Here is a 19194-nt window from a genome sequence, read left to right on the forward strand (position 1 = left end):
TAAAGTGAGAGTCAGCTTTCTGTACTGGTCACGGAGAAAGAGAATGCAGAAATGCCTATACAGCAAGCAGCCAGTCGGTCTGAGCTGATCATATCAGTGGCAAATTTAGGATGTAAATGACTTGAATTGGCTCAGTCAAATTATAACACAAGAGCAGATTATATCTGAGTGTAGTTGTTGCACTGGTGGAGAATTTTTTGGCAGATGATAAGAATCGGTAGAGGTCGTTTAGTGATGCTGTCATGTGCATTTATTAACAACAATGGAAATTTAAAAAGAAAACACTAAACACATCTTTACTGTTATCAAAGGTGATCAAATTAATCTAACAGTCTCTTTGCTTGACAAAGTAGAATAAACTGGACTTGCCACTTCAAAAAACAAAGATTGTTAAAGGCAAAACTGGGGAATGAAGAGCATGTTCATTTGCTTTGACAAGTTGTGAATTATTAGCTTTGTGTTAGCATAAGACCCTGTGAACATGTATCAGCAAAAGCCATATGCAAATATAAATGGAACAAATGATTTTTTTCCCCCAGAGAATTAACTGTTTTTTCAAGTATATTTCTGAAAACTAATCACGTGTAGATATACTTTTGTGTGATTGTGTGAATAGATTCTTTTATATAGTATTTCTTTTGTAGTGTTTTTTTCTTATTAAGTATACAAATAGATTTAATACTTAAAAAGACTGGATTAATGCATGATATTTTTACATTTTAGTAGGATATTCTTATGATTGGCAATCTCATAACCTTGCATGTCACAATGTGAATACTGAACAAAAAGAAATCTCAAACATGACTCCTTAATCAGGATCCAGCCTATCTCAGCTTTCTGTGTGTGTTGTTTTTATCACATGCCAAGGCCCAAACATCATGGACTACAGTGATATTTTAATGCTTTATATGCCCTGAATTAGTGATGATGTATTCATACTTGGAGATTCAGCAATACAGAAACTAACGTTAGTGAGGACAGAAAAAAGGTGTTCTCATGTGCTTGTCACATTAAATACAAGGCCTGCTTGTGTTATGCTTTATTAAAGTTGTCTTTATAATATTTCAGACAGCACCTTATTGCAGGTAGATTCAATTAATCAATTAATTGTTGTGCATTAAAGACAAAATAAAACAGATGTTGCGATTTGTATTTCATCTATTGCAAAAAATCCTGACTTATGTGTCACTTTATGGTCGCGTTAGGTATTACAAATGGTATCATCATTGTCCCAACTTCCTACAACAAATTGATGTCGGCATTTGTGGTATTTTCTCTTCTTTGTCAATCACAGCTGTTCTGTTTGGTTTAGACCAGTGGCTCCACTCAAAATGAAAAGCAGAAGTGTTTAAATTAAGCCAATGGAATCAATAGATTTTTAAACATGTAGGATCGCTAATGAAAAATAACTAAAGAAGACAAATATAGATAGATTTCCTGATTTAGTCTACTGCTGTCTAATCCTTTGTAATATGCTATTTACTGTTTTGTGGCCTAATTAAATATATGTTAAGACTGCTAATAGGTTGTAATACTTCTGAACCCTTATTTTCTAGGTTATTCCAGCCATCTCAACGCATCTTGGTTAGGTTTGTTCGTTTTGTGTTAGTCTGGTGATATTTGGTCATATGGCAGAATGAACCTGGTCATCTTTTCGTTGCATCGGCAGGAATATTTCAAGAAAAGTCTTAAAAAACTCTGCTAGCCCAGTTTTTCGGCTGTAGTCTGTAGATGTAACCACTGCGGATGTCAATACCCTGTAGGCAGGAAAACGTCAAACGGTTTCTGGGACAACATAACCCGTCATTGTTGAACGGGCGGCGCTGTGATATTAAACAAGCGGCCATTGTATCTTGGACTGGGTTGTCTGCCAGCAGAGGGGATCAGTTGGCTAGCGGAACAACAGCAGCAGCAGCAACCGCCGCAGCGGATGGTACAGATTCGGCTTCGGTTACCAGCCTGAAACCGAGATTTGTTACTTCATTCTGTGTTTATGTGAAACAAAAGGTAAAGTAAAATTTTGTGTCAGCGCCGACAGCTATGTAAGCTACGATAACGTAAACACGAAAGCTTTCAGAGATTTGTTACGTACATGTTCACTTAGGTAGCTAAGCAAACGGCAACGTTGTGTTAGCTAGCTGTTAGCTAGCTTGTTAGACGGAAACGGATTTGTCATGGATTAGCTAAGTGATTAACGGTGCAGTGCATCGCAGTAAAACAAATGTGAACGTTTTGGGGTGGGAAATCATAAAGAAGTCACTGCTTTGACACAACCTACACTTGGATTAGTACGATTGTCGCATTTAGCTGATATCGAAAAATTTAACAAATTCAATTTGGAGATAGGTCACGTTTAGCTGACTTAGCTCTCCTTGGCTGGTTAGCGAGTCATTTCCTTCGTGAATTAGCTGCTGAACGGGATTAGTTTGTAACAACCAGGCTGCATCTCAGACTGTATGTATCCATTTGTAATCGCTATATTCGCTTGCCAAATGATGTACAACTTCCTGTAGCCTCTTAGGGATATAAATGTTTGTGTAACAGATTATGTAACGTTAAGACATGTGCTCATGTTGTTATTTTTGTTGGTGCTCAGAAAAGTCCGTCGAGTTTGTTTCTGGCAGGTGGAGGGGCAGATGAGTTTGATAGGCGAACAAATCAGTCATTAGCTAACAGCTGTTGACTCCTAAGCCATGGACGTTCAGTTCATAATATACAGTAAGCAAGAGAGGAGCTTTTGTTTAGAGGACATCTCAGTCTCTGGTTCATCATAAAAACCTACCAGCCTCCTTTATTGTTTTCCCAGCCAACTAAACGAATAGGTTGTCAGATAGTTACTTATCTGTTGAAGTGACAGAGAGGTGAGCTTCACTAACCTAAATTAAGATGTGATTCAAACTTAAAAAAAACATTAAAAATATTTTATTAGTGTGTCTTCACTATTTCATTGTAATTGTATGTAACCCCCCCCCCATCCCCCATCTCTCACAGGTGACATTGTCTCGTATGGAATGACAACCTCACAGAGATATATTGAATCCAAACCAGCGGGTAAGTTGGCACTCTGCTGTGAAAATGTATAAACTGTGTGTGAGTTCAGCGTGTGTTGATATACTATTTCGTTGCTATCGTCCTGTTTCACAAATATACATTAGCTCGGTTTGCTGACATGGAGTGGCAAACACCAGCTGTGTCAGAGAAGTTCCAAAGCCGTTTTGGCCGACGTCCTGGAACATCGGACAGTGGGGACACTGGTCTTGGCACCTCGGCATCTGACAGCACAGAAGGTGATGACTTTTGCTTGTTCTCCCCCTGCCTGTATTGTGTAACACTGTTTTGAGGTCTGTGTCAGTGGTGAGTCCCAGTTTGCACTCTACACAGCCAGTGTTGGGTGCTTAAATTGTGGTTGAGTTTTTGTAATAGTTTGCTGCATTCATGCACTTGACAGGATATCTGTTACAACATGGTTGTTTGTCATTAGACTTCAATACTTTTGCTGACTTGACAGTTGAGATCAGTCATACAAAGTATAATGTAGTGAGCAGCCACTCACGAACCTCAGACTCAGCCCCAACCCCTTGTTTGTGCTGAGGCTGGAAAGACCGTCTTGTTGTTTCTTAGGCTATTTATAGAGTAAAAAAATTTTCATGATCCACTCTGTCTGCTTGGGAGATTTGCAGAGGTAGATTAGAGTCTTAGCCAAAAGTGCCCCAAGGCTCTGCTGCACTCCTCTGGTGTTATGGCTAATTGGGAGGACGGGGTGTTGTGATATTAGGACTGGACAGCTAAATGAAAACTGGACCCACACCCAATGGGAATATCCCATTGGAGAAAATGTGAAATCCTAGTGGAGATGGTGTGCGTATGTACTATATTTATATGAATATACATGTGAGTGGAAAAAATAACAGATGCTCTTATCAGAATGAATCCATGTAATGGTTGACCAGCTGGTTTGGGTGGTCCCTTGTACTAACAGGAAATACTGCAAAATAAGAGACTGAAAAATGGTTAGAGGTGAACCAACACTGTAGAGTTTGAGCTTCACAAAGCTGATATTTATGCCCTGGCTGCCAGTTGGAAACTTTTCATAGCAACTGCCAACAGGTCACTGTTTTTTGCCCCTCAAACCAAGCTACATTTACTTGTGTTGACTTTAGGGAAAAGCTGTTTTGCATCACACAGTCCTAAGGATGCCTTTAACACATAGTTTCTTTTGCTATTTGTAGTGAATTTGTACTGGTAATCTCCTGCACGTCAGTAGTTTCTATAATCCATCTGAACAGTGGTGTGTTAGTAAAGGTATAGGTGCCATTTTATAGACTTTGTGCAAATGTTAGCCAGATGATGCTGTCCCACTGCACACCCCTACATAATCTGATGTGTGTTTTAATGTTTTCCTTATCACCACAGTGAATCAAACAATCTCAATTCCCATCACATGTCCAGTCACCAGATCTAAACATCACTAAACCCTCAAGGGAATCTATGGAGAACAATTATTAGTGTTAGCAGATGCATGTCTTGTATATCTTTCAACAAACTGGAATCACTTCTTCTTGGGGTGTCCAGTGTTATCCTACCAGCCCCAAACACTGCGATCACACAGCTCAGTTCTTGTAAGACAACATTCCTGGAAGGATTGAAGCTGCATTAAAACAAACGTCTGACTCCATGCATGTGTTTGTTGTGTATGTTGTGGTCCCTGGATACATTACAGTTATAGCTGCTGTCTTCATGTAGGAATGAATGTAACTTTCATCTGGCAGTAATTGAACATGCTGCTGTTGCTGGTACAACTTTGTCCAGACACTTAAACTGACAGCAGTGCCTAGCAACATGACAATTAACCCCACAATTAGCCACAGTAATGACCTGTTGTAGATAATACTGTATAGCACACTTAAAATACAAATTAAACAGCTTTAAATTTGAGTTGCTTGGTGTTAATCAAAATATTGAGTTTTAAAGCTGCGGGTAATTGTCATCATGTTATATACTTTGCAAACACAGGAATGTCTGTTGAACAAACATCTAGCAAAAGTTCTTACAGAGTCGTTTAGACTTGTTCTAGCCAGTGATGAAATAGTGGAGCCTGGAGGCTTCTATTATATTTGAAGTTTTACCTTCCTGAAAGATTGATGATCTTTCTGTAATATTCTTGCCCTTTTACTGAATGTTATTTCTCTGTGATTGCGAAGAGTTTCTTGTTTAAGGAGGGTGTGGATTTAACTGAGCAAGGAAAACATATCTCATTCAGTCTTTGACTTTGGGTGTACACGTGTGTGTTGTGTGTTACAGTGGGAGGAGGCAAGGTGCTTAAATAAGCGGCACCCACAGATCACTCCGTAACATGAGAGGTGGGCTATAAATACCCCTAACCTTTCCTGTGTACGCGTGTTTGTATGTGTTTGCTTAGAGGTTGGTACAGGCTGGTTTGGCTGTTCGAGGACAATACGGCTTTGGGCACAGGGCCTGACTGCTGCGCGGCTGTTGGTCTTAGCTTCAGAGGGTGGTTTGGTTATATTCAGAAATGCAGAAGACGGACTGTTGTTTGGATTTAAAGCGTTCTGCAGCTCAGCTTACCTCAGTTCAGCTTTAGAAAAAATGTCACAGCTAATAACATGTTTGTTGCATTCAAGTGAGTACCGTGTTTCCAGACTTCAGCAGGTCTCTCAGGTTTGTAACACTGTTGAAATCAGACTTATGCAACTTCAGATTGTGTCGAGGCTTGTGGAGACGTCTGTAGGTTGGTTGTAGTAAGCTTGCCATGTTCCTGAAATTCTTTGTGAGCATAATGTGATCTCTGACGTTTCCAAATGAAGACATTTAACATTTTTGGGCATATTTAATGGTGTGGATTGGGTGTGTACTCTGTAGAGTAATCTGTCGTTGCTTATCTCTGAATGTTGTTAGGAGGATAATTACAAGAGTTTATGTTGATTAAAAAGGAAGACCCTTTATTCAGCAGAGCTGTTATAACAGAATGTAACAGTGAATTATAATTGTCTTACATGTACACTGACGTGGCAGGTAATACCAGCCTTATTAATGCTATATTTTTTTGTTAATCATGTAACACAGAGCTTTTACCCTGCTCATTGGTTTGAGTCTATTATAAGCCTTTTCCCTGGGTTGAGTCAGTCAGAGCCAGTTAATTCTTTCTGTGGTGACACCTCATCATCAAAGTAGGCCACCCATAAACCCTGCTGCATCTACTTTACATCACTGACTGAAAATAGAGAAAATTGCCTGCAGTAGTGCTCCAAATATTCTGCACTGATTTTAACAAGGTGCATCTGTATAGTGAGAGTGTACCGCTGATTGTAATTTCTAATTACTTTTTTTGTTTTACTCTTGAAAGATTTCTGCAGTTCCAGCAGCAGCCCCTCTTTCCAACCAATCCGCAGTCAGATCCCCATTCCCACTGCACATGTCATGCCATCCACGGCCGGATCCCCGGCCTCTAAGCCCCAGTCATGTGTCCAGGAGGATGGCCTGTCCTCACTTGATGGTCACAGGTCTTCCTCTGGCTCCAGAACTCCAAGTGGCTCCACCTCGAAGTCTTCCTCTCTTTCCAAATCAGCATCTTCACCCAACTTGGATGCTCAGGCCGGTGTGGGAGTTGACCCTGTGGGGCCAAAGCCAGACTGCCTGAGCCGCTACCGCAGCCTTGTAAATGGGCTGGACCATTCGCTTTTCCCCTCAGATCACACACGGTTAGATGAGGGCCAGAGGTTTGACACTCCTGCTGTGGAACCTACTCTAAATCAGTCAGCCCTGTTGGGGGGGTTATGCCCTGATGTCAGACTCCGATTACAGGCGAGCGGGATTAGAGACAACCCAGACTGTGTGTCTGACGCCTACAGAGCAGGCATGGAGCACAGCTATAAGGTTCTGCCTGAAGCTAGGCCTGGGGTTCCCGGCACAGCAGAAACCTCTAATCAGAGGGGCAGTCAGCCTGGTGCAGCTGGATCCACTGGAGTTTATGCAAGCCCTCTCAGCCTGCAGACACAGGCTCTGCTGAGGGAGCATACAGGCTCCATGGGTTATGAGCCACTGCGGCAGGACAGATGTAGTGAACTATCCAGCTGGCAGCAACAACAGCAACACAAGCAGCAACTGGAGAGTTTACGCTTGCAAGTGGAACAAATGCAGGTAAGCATTCATCAGAGAAAAATGCTTAAGAAACATAATCCTGGGAGTTAGTTACTTTTATTTGTTTCGTATGCTGTGACTGATGTTTTGGGATTATAGTGTAGAAGCTAGACATTTATGTCACATGATAACCTCTACTGGGTGGCAAAACAAACTGGTCTTATGGTGAGGTGAATTCTCAGAGGGGAAAACCTTGATAAAGTAAAGCCCATTGGAGTCGACATGTGGGGCAGTCGGGTATTGGTGGACATTGAAATCTGGCCAGAAATCCAGAGCGTCACATATATATAGGTCAACATAGGAAAAATAACGTTCCGCTAACAAAGCCTGAGGCCACGCAGACGCCTTGTCCTATTTTAAAGCAGGACTGGCAAATCAATCAACCAAATTAAAATCACAAGAACTATAAAACATTTTCTGGTCTCTGTTGTTGAGCTTTATAAAAAATGTTTAATTATGATATTTTATTACATGTGTAATTCAGAAAATCCTGTGCTTGCTTAATGTTAAAAGTATTTGCTGCTTCGCTTTTGCAGTCTTTTTAAAGCTGTCAACATGGTAAAATACCATTACACAACAACTCTTTGCGATTTCAGTGCTGTTTTCAATGTTCATTTCCTCTGTGGCAGATGTTGAGTGAGTGACTGTCGCCACTTCCGCGTACTGTGTGCTGACACATTAACTAACACTTTATCACTTTAACAGTTTCTAAATACCTTTTATGCATTTGAGATACTGCAACTGGGCAGAATATTCAAAAGCTAAATCTGATTGGACTAATGGGGGATTTTACTGTATGAAATAAGTTATGATGCTAATCATGAAATGTCTTAACTATATGAATGCTCCCGAAGCTATGATTTGATTGCAGCATTCATTCATTGGTTGTGCTGGATGTATTCTTCACAGCACCAGAATACACTGACAGTTGGTTGCGCCTTCACTGTGATGGAAGAAAGACTTTAAAGTCAATAAGGTGGAATTACATTATATTCTACAGAGAGATTGGCACTGCTTGATACTCAAGTTTTATTTCCTTTTTTATAACCATTTCAAATTAATAAGGTTGTTATTCACACAAAAAGTATCTAATGCTGTTGTCAGGTAGCTTTGCTATAAAAACAGTTTGACCAGGTGTCAGGCTAACCGAGGAAAGCAGCAGTCCCTGAGCTGTTTGCATTTTGTTTGGTCCAAATATTGAGTTGTGTTTCTGGCAACACTTTGCACTATCTATGCGGTACCAGGATAACATGAAAGGATATCCGCCATGCATAGTTATTTTTTAAGGTTAAAATTGTACACTTCTTAATTGTTACGTCTCTCATCACTTTGGCATATTTCCACAAGATGCAGCTTTAAGTGACACATACCTTTTCATCTTTTTTGTTACAGTTAATGAGTGCTGGAGTGGGTCAGTACCCATCTCTGTACTCAAACCCTGTTCACTCAGACTCTGGCAAGTGGGATGCTCTGGTCAAAGCCAGTGAGAGTCTGTTAAAGGAGAAGGAGCTTATCATCGAGAGGCAAGTGTTTCAAATAATTTGACTGCTCAATTTGAGACATTTTAGGGAGTAATTCTGTTATAATAATTAAGTTCTTATTAGTCATCAAGTTATTCTTAACATTGATTGTTTTTTCAGTGTTGTTGACTATTGTTGTTCTTGTGTTGATGATGGTTGGACTATGTTGTGATACAGACAAAAGCAGCATATGGCCCAATTGGAGCAGCGTCTGAGGGAAAGCGAGCTGCAGGTCCATGGAGCCCTCTTGGGCCGCGGGGCTTCCTATGGGGATATGTGCATGCTGCGGCTACAGGTTGGTGAAAAGATGCTCTGGCTCCCAAAAACAACACTGAGAACACTGTGTTATACTGTCATCACCCTTACAAAGTATTTACCCCTAAGAGCTTTAACTGAAACATTCCTATCACATGGTGGCTTCACAGGAGGCTCAGAGAGAGAATGCCTTCCTGAGGGCACAGTTTACTGAGCGCACAGACTGCGCTGCCCTGGAGAAAGCAGAGGCAGAGCGCAGACTGGGAGCAGTTGAAGCAGAGACACGCCGACTAACTGACAGTCTGAAGGAGACCTGTGAGAGACATGCAGAGGAGATGAAGAAACAGGAAGAGAGGGTTTGTGCTTACCTAACACTTCTTCCTAATGTACAAAAACCATTCACTTTGCCTCTAATTTAGTGTCAATTATGTGTTGAGAACTGCATTTAAATTTCTGTACTTTGTTAATGTTAGTGATGAAAGGAGGCTGTTAAAAATTTCTCAACATCTGAAATTATAAAACATTAAAATAAGACCCAGGAAGCACTGTACAGGAAACCTTTCTCCCCCCACAGGAACTGAGATGCTGTTTACTGTTCCTGTAAAATGACTGTAGAGCACAGTACATAAGTAGATCTTAAAACTGTAGGCTTTAACAGGTTCTCTCAGAGTTATCTCAGGGATAGAAAATTGTGTGAAAGCAGTTTCTCCAAAGGCAACATGTGGTTGTGTTTGTGGGAGCAGTTTCTCGCATGTTCTTGCCTTGAGTGTACACTTTAAATTTGGAGCATATTATCCCACTTACCACATGTTGCCTATGTATGCAGATCCGCAGTCGAGACAAGCACATCAACAACCTGAAGAAGAAGTGTCAGAAGGAGGCAGAGCTGAAGAGAGAGAACCAGCAGCGTATTGAGACTCTGGAGCGCTATCTAGCTGACTTGCCCACTTTAGAGGACTACCAGAGCCAGAACAAGCAGGTCAGGATATATTTCCTTAATTTCATCGCTTCTCATTCTGTCTGGTCTGACTTACTTGGTTGAAGGTGTTTAAATCATTAAATGTAGACATGTGTTTTATAAAAATATCAGCTCCTGGAGGCTGAACAGCAGGCAGCCCAACTACAGGAGAAAGTAAAAGAATTGGAGCTCTGTCTAGAGACGACACACTCACAACTACGGGAGAAAGATGCCCAGCTGGAGGAGCAGAAACGCAGGGAGAGAGACCTGCTGACCACGATTACTGAGTATGTACACACACGTGGTCTGATCACCATGAACGATCTGCCCAGCAGGCATGTTCTCTTCACTCTGTGCACAAAGAGACGGTAGTATCGCTGTATAATGTGTTCTGTGTTTTTATTTTTGTCCTCATCAGTATGCAGCAGCGGGTGCAGCAGGGCCTTGAGGATGGAGCCAGACTGCCTTCTCTGGATATTGAGAAGCTCAGGGTAGAGAACAACACTTTGAGGGAGGAACAGCAAAGACTCAAAAAGGTCTGTTGTTCTTTACATGTTCTGAGTGTCTTCTCTTTAAAAGCTAATCTGTGTACACCTTATACTCGAAAAATCCAAGATACAAAGAGTACAAGTGGACTGGTTTAAATTACCACTCCCAAATTTGAATGCACAACTTGTTTATACTCTGCAATCTAATAGTAGTTATGCTACTGATATGCTTGAACCCAAATTACTTCAGCTTCAAAAAGTTCATGTGACTGAGTGAGTCTCATGCCACAACCTTATAGTCCAACAGAAAAGGGAGGGAAAAGAGGAATGTAATTTGATATTAAAATGAAAGGAATGGGAGTCAATAAAACGGGTGACAGTTTAGCTCTGGAAACCCTGGGTGCAGTTCCTTGAATGGATTTGGTTTCATTTCCCAACCCAAGAGAGTGCAGGGGATATATTCTGTGACTGCAAACCAAAAAGTATAGATTCTGAGCTGTGGAGTTGTTAAGTTTAGCAGCACACATGGTACAATTAGGTTTATAAGGTCTCACAGTGCTGTTCCAAGTAGGAAGTTAATGTTTTAAGGCTCAGTTCTTTTTTTTTTTTTTTTTTTTTGCAGGTCATTGAGAAGCAACACCGAATGATGGAACAGCTTGGCTCCCAAATCCAGGTGTTTATATTATTTATATCATTATTATATAAATATATTATATTTGTATTTTATATGAATCTAATTGGTTATAGTTTCACCTCAGCATTTGTGAGTCAATAATTGTTTCTGTTCGCAGGCTTTGGAGGAGCAGATATCTCAGGAAGAGAGCAGCTCTCAGGCTCTCAGAGAAGAGGTGTTGGCCAAAGAGCAGAGTGTGTTAGAGCTCCACACAGCCATGAAGGAGGTGAGTTTGGTTGATCCATGAAAATCATTAGGTTTTTTAGTGCAGTATACAGAGAACCTTAATTGTTCCTTGACTGCTCTTAACTAACTTTGATGCTGACTCCTGTGTTTCAGCTGTCAGCCCAGAACCAGGAACTGATGGAGCAGAACCTGACTCTGCAGGAGCAGATGAGTGATCCAGAGCAGAGGAGCACTAACCAGGCCTCCTCTGCCCTGCAGCCAGCCGGGGCTCGTCTCACACAGAGGCTTCATGTAGAGATCGCCTCTTGCCTCAGTGACCTGCGCTCACTGTGCAGCATCCTGACTCAGAGAGCTCAAGGACAAGACCCCAACCTCTCCCTGCTACTCGGCCTCACATGTAAGCATTGCTTTTACTCTTTCTCTTATTGGTAATACAGTACAATGCAATAAGAAAATGATTCATATTGTGAGAATTTAGGGTTAGAAAAGTTGTAGTACATGAATCAGAGTCATGTTTTGTTTTATCAGCACCACCACCAGTGGCAGAGCAGGACGAGGACTGGATGAGTCCAGAGGTGCTTCAGAAGAAACTCGTCGAAGCTCAACAGCTCCGTCGAGATGTTGAGGAACTACGTAATGTAATACTGGACCGTTATGCACAGGACATGGGAGAAAACTGCATCACCCAATAACTTGCCACCCACCCAGGTGATGGAGGAAACTTGCAGAAACCCCATTTCATCTCAGAAGCACCTAAAATGGGCCGAGTGACTGAATGTCAGAAAGAGGACTGGATTTTAATTTTCTTAAAATTAGGACAGAGGAAAGCCCAAATGGTTTAGCTTCTACTTCTCTCGACTGACTGAACGTTGAATCTCAAGCCTGCCTGTAGCTCAGAACCCTCCCAACCCCCCCGGTGAGTTCATCTATTTCTGTCCAAGGGCTAACAGAAAATAACTTACCTCTAATACTTGATCCTTAAAGCATTGTGTGTGTTTTATTGTTTTTTTTTTAATAATAATGACATGATATTGTCAGTTACCAAACAGTCTTATACTTTTTGTTCCACTCTAGTGGAAAACTTTTTGTGTAGAAGTCCCACATATGTAATTTATTTAAATCTTAATTTCCCTCTCGAGGGGAATTATCCAAGAAGTGGTTGACAATCAACTGAAAATATTTTAACCTGTGCTTTTAACTGAATTCACAAGGAAATGTTACTAACATGCCATTATTTAAAATGGTGAAAACTGTAACATTAGACTCAGCTGTGAGGTGTCAGACTTAACAACTGAACGGTTTAATACCAAATCAGCTTCTCACACCAACAGGCCTACATCAGTTTTAGTACCAAAGAAAACTCTGGTCGGGGCAGTTGTGCAAGTCTAAGAATGTTTGTGAATGCTCCTCTCTGCTGCAGGCCTCGTTCTGAATGAAAACCAACACGTGCCTTTCTGTAAGTTTGCAACCACAATGCTAATTCATTTTAGACCAACCACAAAGGGCTGTTTGCAGCGGACTCTTCCAATATGACGTTTCTCTCAGTGTGTCAACCAGTAGGATAGTCAATACATTCCCTGACTCTGAATGTAGCAGATAACTGTGGGCCGCGTCACAGAGCTCGTGGAGGCTCCTACACTGTTTTTGTTCCTGGTAGATAAATTAGGTCAATAAGTCAAATTTATTAGTCTGAGTGATCTTTGTAGAATCTGCTCTGTGTAGAGGAATAACTTCACAGCATACTGTACATTTCAGTCGATAACGGCTTCGACGGAGTGGTTAAGTGTTTGATAAATGTATGCCTGAGATACAGTATTAATCTTCACTGTTATTTATTTTTTTGTTTGCATTGACAACTCGGTGTGAAAGCGTTTTGGGTCCTCCTAATGTGTTGCTGTAATAATGTGCTAATGTTGTTTTAGCAAACAACAACAACAACAATGTGTAAAGGTCCCATGAAGTGGCTTTTAGATTATTTTCTTCTGTGGTGTTTAATATGAGATAGGCCAGGCTATATTCGGCCAGGCAGCAGTCACTGAGGATAATTAGCTCTTCAGGTTTTAATCCCACGTGGCAGTGATGACGGGAGGGGTTGGCTGGATCACCCCTAAATCACTGATCACATTGAAGTCAATGGAATTTTATATTTGCCGTGAGTGCAGGATAAGCCATTTAAAAAAACTCGACACTTTACACAAAGAGTAAGGGATTTTAATATAAAAATATGCAACAATGACTTTTTGACAAATTAAACCGAACAACACACCCAGGGACACAAGCCATTTTTCATTTCATGGGACCTTTAACCTCGTGTAGCACAAGATTTATCTTTGGAAAAGTCAGGTTCCGCATGCCTTAACATCTCAAATGTTTTGCGAAAGGGAAAAAGATGTTTATATTTTCATACCTTTGTCCTTGTTTGTATTTGCATATTTTAGAAATAAAGATTTTCAACATTTTGTTTTGTTTTAATTTGTTTGGGATTTTGTTTTATTTCATTCTCATTGGTTTGTAACTGCATTCTTTTTATTCTCTCTGTGCAGAGAACCAGGAGAAATAGCTTTCTATAGCTAGGGATGCACTGATTCAATACACTGGATCCGCGTTGGCCTTGATACTCATCTTATTAAGCAGATCAGGTATCAACCTTGACATGACCGCTCCACGTAAAATATTTTTTCTTTTGTCATTGGGATAAAGCATAATGTTTCAGTGGACAAACGGCTCAGTTCTCCTGCTACATAAAAATGATCCAAATGACTTTCAAAGCTGTGAGATTGACAGATTCTACTTTTGGAAAAAAAAGACCCTTGGCATCAGCAGATACCTGGAATTAAGGTATTGGAATTGGTATCAGTTTGATCAATGCATCCACATCTGTGTCACTAACAGGATTTTCTGTCACTCAAGGGTGGACCTTTTTCACAGAAGCCATTTTGACAGAGTAGGAAAAGCAAATCCATTTAGCTGCTTCAGCTTCAGGGGCCTGGTACTGTGCATCGCAGCTCACTGTAGGGGACACTTGAACACCTGTACTGTTCTTACTATGACTGACACGTCTTCTGTGAAAAAGGCTGATTTAAAAAAAAAAAAAAAAAAAAAAGTGCCTTACAAGTCATATGACTTTTCATAGGTTTATTTGATTGACTCCAGTCAATGAATGTCTCCTTCGCAGCAGCAGAGTAGCATTAGTCGTGAGTCCACATGATGGGAGCGTCCTGCAGTCGTCATCATAGCAGCATGGTGGGTACGCGCTGATGATGTCGTAACCAGGGAGACCACTGCCTCTGTAGTGTAAGAAATAACACGCAACCAGTGTCGCATTGTTACGAAGGCAGAGGAGAGATAACTTGGACAGGAGGATGAGGTCTCACCTGTGTTTGTCCAGATACTGTCGCAGGTGGCCGATTGTTTCTGAGAAGCACATTTTCAAGATGTAAGTATGACTCCCATCCTCAGACTTCACCTTGAGCGTGATGACATCACGGGGTGACGATGGCCTGTCAGAGCTGGATGTCTCCAGTCTGAATGTGAAAAGGGACAAAAACTCATAATATAAAAATTTACTGTATAAATATGAGTTAAAGCTGACCCCTTTCTTTCTGCATACCACGACATTAACCAAAACTTACGTTACCAGCTGCATTGTGAGGTATAAAAACCGAACACACTTTATATAATAATGTCTTTCACTGGTCTCAGACTCCTTAAGGAGGTCACACATCTGAATCCTACACCCCATCACGAGCTAACGAATGCTGGCTGTCTGTGGTGACCTGCCCTATTTTTCAGACCAGTGCATACAGTAATCTCCACAATCTCGACTGTCAGTCATCGTTGCCAGAAAGGGATTTTAATCAGCCTTTACATCATGCAGTACGTACTTGGATTTGGCAGGTCCTTTTAACCTCCGCTTTTCCTTCTAATTTCTACATGGTTGTGATGTCAGAAAATGATTTGCTTTGCTGTTTCGGCATCTTGTATCTGGATAAACTATATGATGTTTATACTGAGTAACATATTAAACCCCAGATGCCACGTTTTTCCATGGTTCTGCGTTTACATCAAATGGAAATACTTTTGATTCATGCATCATTTTATTGATGCATTTTTGTACTTTTTAGAAACATTGGAATATTCTTCTACAATTTAAAACACATTTCTATAGATTTAAACAATGCTTGTCTGCACAATGTGTTCTCCCACTGGTTTTTAGACACAAAAATTTGTATCACGATTCATGGTACTAAAAAAAAAAAAAAAAAAATCGGTAAGCTTATGTAATGAATGATGACATTTCTGAATACCTCTCTCTCATTGCCTGCAGTGCGGCTGTGTCTATGAAGACCACTGATTCGCTGCTCTGCACATCAGATGAACCCTAGAGAAAGTGTTTGTTAGATCAGAGCATTACGTTAAGCACAACTACAGGCAGACTAGATAGCGTGATCATCTGTAAGAGAGCATACATACGCAAACAGGGTATATGAGTAAGTGCTTTTGAAATGAGGTCGATCCTTTCTGCTTTCTCACCTGCAGGGTTGCTCTCAGTGAGTCCCTGACATCAATCACGCGACCAGCCTTGACCACCACCTTCGGCAGCCTGTTCAGGAACTGATCCATGGTCACTGTCTTGCCTGTGTGAGCCAGAAGAGAACATGAGAATGACAGTGAAGATGGAAGGATATCCATCACAGGTCTGATTTTTGGGAGTATCAGAGTGATGTTTGCAGGACAGACCAGGTATTTGAGAGCTGGCAACACATGATGAATCATCTTTCTCCCACGGTAGCCTGAAGATAAATTCTTCATCTCGCCTGTCATGAACCTGCACAGTAAGTTTTTGATAAGTCATAACTTTGCACATTTGCTGACAGGCAAACGGAAAGAAACGGAGACACACCTCAAAAGGAACACCATCTGGAAATCTTTCCTGAAGCTCAGATGGAAAATACCCGTCCATCAGATCACGCATGCACTGCTGCACAGACCAAAGGAAGAGTCATCAAAGACCCCAGTTTAAAGTAGCCGTTTTTTTATCCTGTACAGTTTTAGTTTGCAAACCTGGGTGCTGTGCTCCTGATAAGAGCGGAAAGGACCATCAAACATAACAATGCCATTGCTGTAGAGCCTAAGTTGAATAGGCTCCTTTTTTGCCAGCTGGGCCCCCGTGGCTGTCGACTGCACAAAAGACTCTCCCTCCCCTGCGAGGATGTTCAGCTCCATGATCCTCAGCATCACAAGGTCAAAGTTCATGTAGAAATCCCTGACCCCGGAGATGCCTGCAGAGGAAAGATATAAAACACGTTATGGCCCTGTGTTGTGAATGTTAGCAAGAAAGCTTAGGGCTGATAAAGATGAAAGTACCTGGCTGCCAGAGGCCTCTACCTGAGCTGTATGTCTGCGCACAGTCCTCTGAGTCACTGGTCTCCCCATCTCCCACCCAGAGCAAACCATAGTCATTTAGAAAGCTCTGCAGGACAGGGACCAGCGCAGTTCAGTATGGTGTGATCACAGCATAAAGACATGAATGAAGTGTAATATTTAATCAACTCACCTCCATTTCATGCACTTGGTTCTGCAGTTGTTGGCACCTTTTTTCAAGATCCTCTCTGCCGCTCAGATCATGTGCACTCCCTAAATCCGCAAATAGGCAAAATCATTTCATCTGTATCATGTGTTTATATCAAACTCAGGTCTGCGCATGTTGAAGGTGATTACCTGATTCTTTCCAAACCTTCAGCTTCTTCTCCAAAACGGAGATCTTTTTATTCTTTAGAAGAATGAAGAAAATATAAACTGGGGGTGTGACATGTCTCAAAGATGTTTGTTACTGCCACTTCATTATTCACCCGGAGGAGGCATGTGTTCACCTTGCACTCGATCTCCTGCGCTTGGCTCCTCACTTTTTTCTCCAGCAGGTTCACCCGCTGCATCATGGCAGACATGAGCTCAAAGTCGCTTGGTGGAGCAACTGATTATCAGAGTTAGAGTTAGCTTTGTTTTCTATAACAGCAAATCAAAAAAATGTACTTCACACTGGGATAAATAACTCTGTATTAACTTGTACCTTTCTTTAAAGGGGCTTTTGATTTTGAAGTGGAGGCTTTGCTGGCTGGCGTGTGGGAGGACTGGAGAGGATTTGTATCAGATGGATCATCATCAGCACTGTCAACTAATGCTGACTGAAATTCTGAAAAAGGAAACACACATTACAAAATCATGTGAGTGTCACAAAAAGGTTTAAAAAAGAACATATACAAATATATAGTAAATATCTGTTTGTCAGAGTAGTGGGATTAAGAGTGGTCAAATTACTAAAGTTTCTTTTCATGCCGCCTCTTAGTTCTACTCCACCTCGTTTCAGAGGGAAATAATGTACTTTTTACTCCACTACAACTGTTTTATTGTCACTTTACAGGTTAATATTTTACATACTAAACATATGAAGATCTTATAAAATATGATGCTTTGTTACACAGTAAATGATCAAACACAATATATAATTAGATCTGAAACTATTAGTTGATTAACTTATTAGTCAAAACATTAATTGAGAAACTATTAAATTAATTTTTATTAGATAAGTTTACTATAAAACAAAAAAACAGACTCTTTTCTTCTTCTTATTATTCTCATTGTAAATTTAGATAAAAAGTTGATTGAAAAATATTGTTCAAAATCTTGACAGCCTCTCTATTTGATTATATATATATATATATAATGGGATCAAGTTCATTTTTATACAGTTCAAACTGGAACTGTTTTTTCTGTGTGGGCGTTTGTCGTTGTAGATAATAATTTAAAGCTTCTATTCAAAAGGTCAAATAATTTCCAGCTCCTACATCCAGACATAGAGAGAAGCTGAGGTTTTGGCTCAGATGATTAAGTGGTAGTGAGTTTCTAGGAAGTATTATGTTGATGGTTACGTGTGAATGAACAACAGAGCAACAGGTTAATCAGTTATTTATATCCACTTCAGTAATATTGAATTAGGCCAGCTGCAAAAATGACATACACATTTCTCAAGGCTCCAGCTTGTAACGTGAGGATTTGCTGTTTTTTCCTGGTCATTGTTTTAATGATTTGATTTTATTTGTTCAATAGTTTAAAAAAATAGTTAATGCATGAGTAATAATAACCTAATGATATATAATAGTGTAAGACGCATTTTTATGCATTGAACACTTTTACTTTTAAAACTCTTAAATTTTTCTGATCATGTTTACATACTTTAACTTACTGAGTGTTTTTACTTTTGTTTTTTTACAGTACTCTTTGAGTACAGAATGTGAATACCCCCCTCACCACTGGTTGTAACAGCTGTTGAGTGACCTCTGACATTATGTTTAGATTTGAGCAGCCTACCTGTTAACCGATTCCTCCTGAAAGGCACTTTTTGTCTGCCCCTGCAGGTCAAACACAGTTACATGTACAGGTTCCCTATTGGCATAAATGCAGCTCTGTACTTGTGTCCAGTGAGTAACCCACCGTTGCTCGTCCAGAGGGCCCTGCAGCGGAGTGCGCCTCGTTTTCTTCAGCATAGACAAAGGTGAGCTCATTTTACCTGAGACCAGCCGGACACTGCGAGTGAACTCCTCAACCTAAATAACCCAGACTGGCTCGAGAACGAGCCGTCTGTTTGTTTGGAGTCCGTTGCCATTAGCAACGCAGGGAGCGCTTGATATTGAAGAACGAGGCGATGCTAGGTGCTTCCTGTTTCATCCACAGGACGTCGCTATCTCTCTCTCTTTCTCCGTCACACACACAGTTTGACATGTTTTTAAATGTCGCATATTTTGCGGTCGCTTGTTTTTGCAACATTTTTTGTAACGACATTTTGTGCTGTAAGTGGAGACTGCCTCTAAAAAGTTAAAACAACTTTTAACAGCACCAACCGATGACGTTAATAAATGAATGAGGGGCTTCTATTGGTTTTGAAAAATGATTTTGATG

The 19194-nt window shown here is 40.7% G+C and overlaps 2 protein-coding genes across 8 annotated transcripts; one reads left to right on the forward strand and one right to left on the reverse strand.

The window, feature by feature from the left end:
• Window positions 1-1878: 1878 nt before the first annotated feature.
• On the forward strand, window positions 1879-13697 carry cep85 (centrosomal protein 85). Of its 3 annotated transcripts, XM_056381078.1 has the most exons (14): window positions 1879-2007; window positions 2992-3051; window positions 3156-3287; window positions 6365-7158; window positions 8551-8681; window positions 8856-8973; window positions 9104-9289; window positions 9760-9912; window positions 10024-10178; window positions 10310-10427; window positions 11002-11052; window positions 11171-11278; window positions 11392-11635; window positions 11767-13697. In XM_056381078.1, the coding sequence occupies exons 2-14, from the start codon at window positions 3012-3014 to the stop codon at window positions 11928-11930; spliced, it is 2394 nt and encodes a 797-aa protein (XP_056237053.1). In that variant the 5' UTR covers window positions 1879-2007; window positions 2992-3011; the 3' UTR covers window positions 11931-13697. The 3 variants fall into 3 exon arrangements, with proteins under 3 accessions (XP_056237053.1, XP_056237054.1, XP_056237055.1); XM_056381079.1 differs by lacking the exons at window positions 1879-2007; window positions 2992-3051; window positions 3156-3287 and adding an exon at window positions 5070-5641; XM_056381080.1 differs by lacking the exons at window positions 1879-2007; window positions 2992-3051; window positions 3156-3287 and adding an exon at window positions 5077-5679.
• ubxn11 (UBX domain protein 11) lies at window positions 13434-18867 on the reverse strand. Of its 5 annotated transcripts, none has more exons than XM_056381083.1 (14): window positions 18730-18867; window positions 18607-18647; window positions 17309-17431; window positions 17112-17212; window positions 16960-17011; window positions 16796-16875; window positions 16627-16711; window positions 16303-16520; window positions 16142-16219; window positions 15979-16066; window positions 15772-15875; window positions 15546-15619; window positions 14613-14762; window positions 13434-14525 (listed from the first exon to the last, which is right to left on the reverse strand). In XM_056381083.1, the coding sequence occupies exons 1-14, from the start codon at window positions 18798-18800 to the stop codon at window positions 14366-14368; spliced, it is 1425 nt and encodes a 474-aa protein (XP_056237058.1). In that variant the 5' UTR covers window positions 18801-18867; the 3' UTR covers window positions 13434-14365. The 5 variants fall into 5 exon arrangements, with proteins under 5 accessions (XP_056237058.1, XP_056237057.1, XP_056237056.1 ...); XM_056381082.1 differs by having other exon boundaries at window positions 16606-16711; XM_056381081.1 differs by having other exon boundaries at window positions 15979-16219; window positions 16606-16711.
• Between the last annotated feature and the right edge of the window lie 327 nt (window positions 18868-19194).

The sequence above is a fragment of the Seriola aureovittata genome, chromosome 7, assembly GCF_021018895.1.
Source record: "Seriola aureovittata isolate HTS-2021-v1 ecotype China chromosome 7, ASM2101889v1, whole genome shotgun sequence".
Lineage (NCBI taxonomy): Eukaryota > Metazoa > Chordata > Actinopteri > Carangiformes > Carangidae > Seriola > Seriola aureovittata.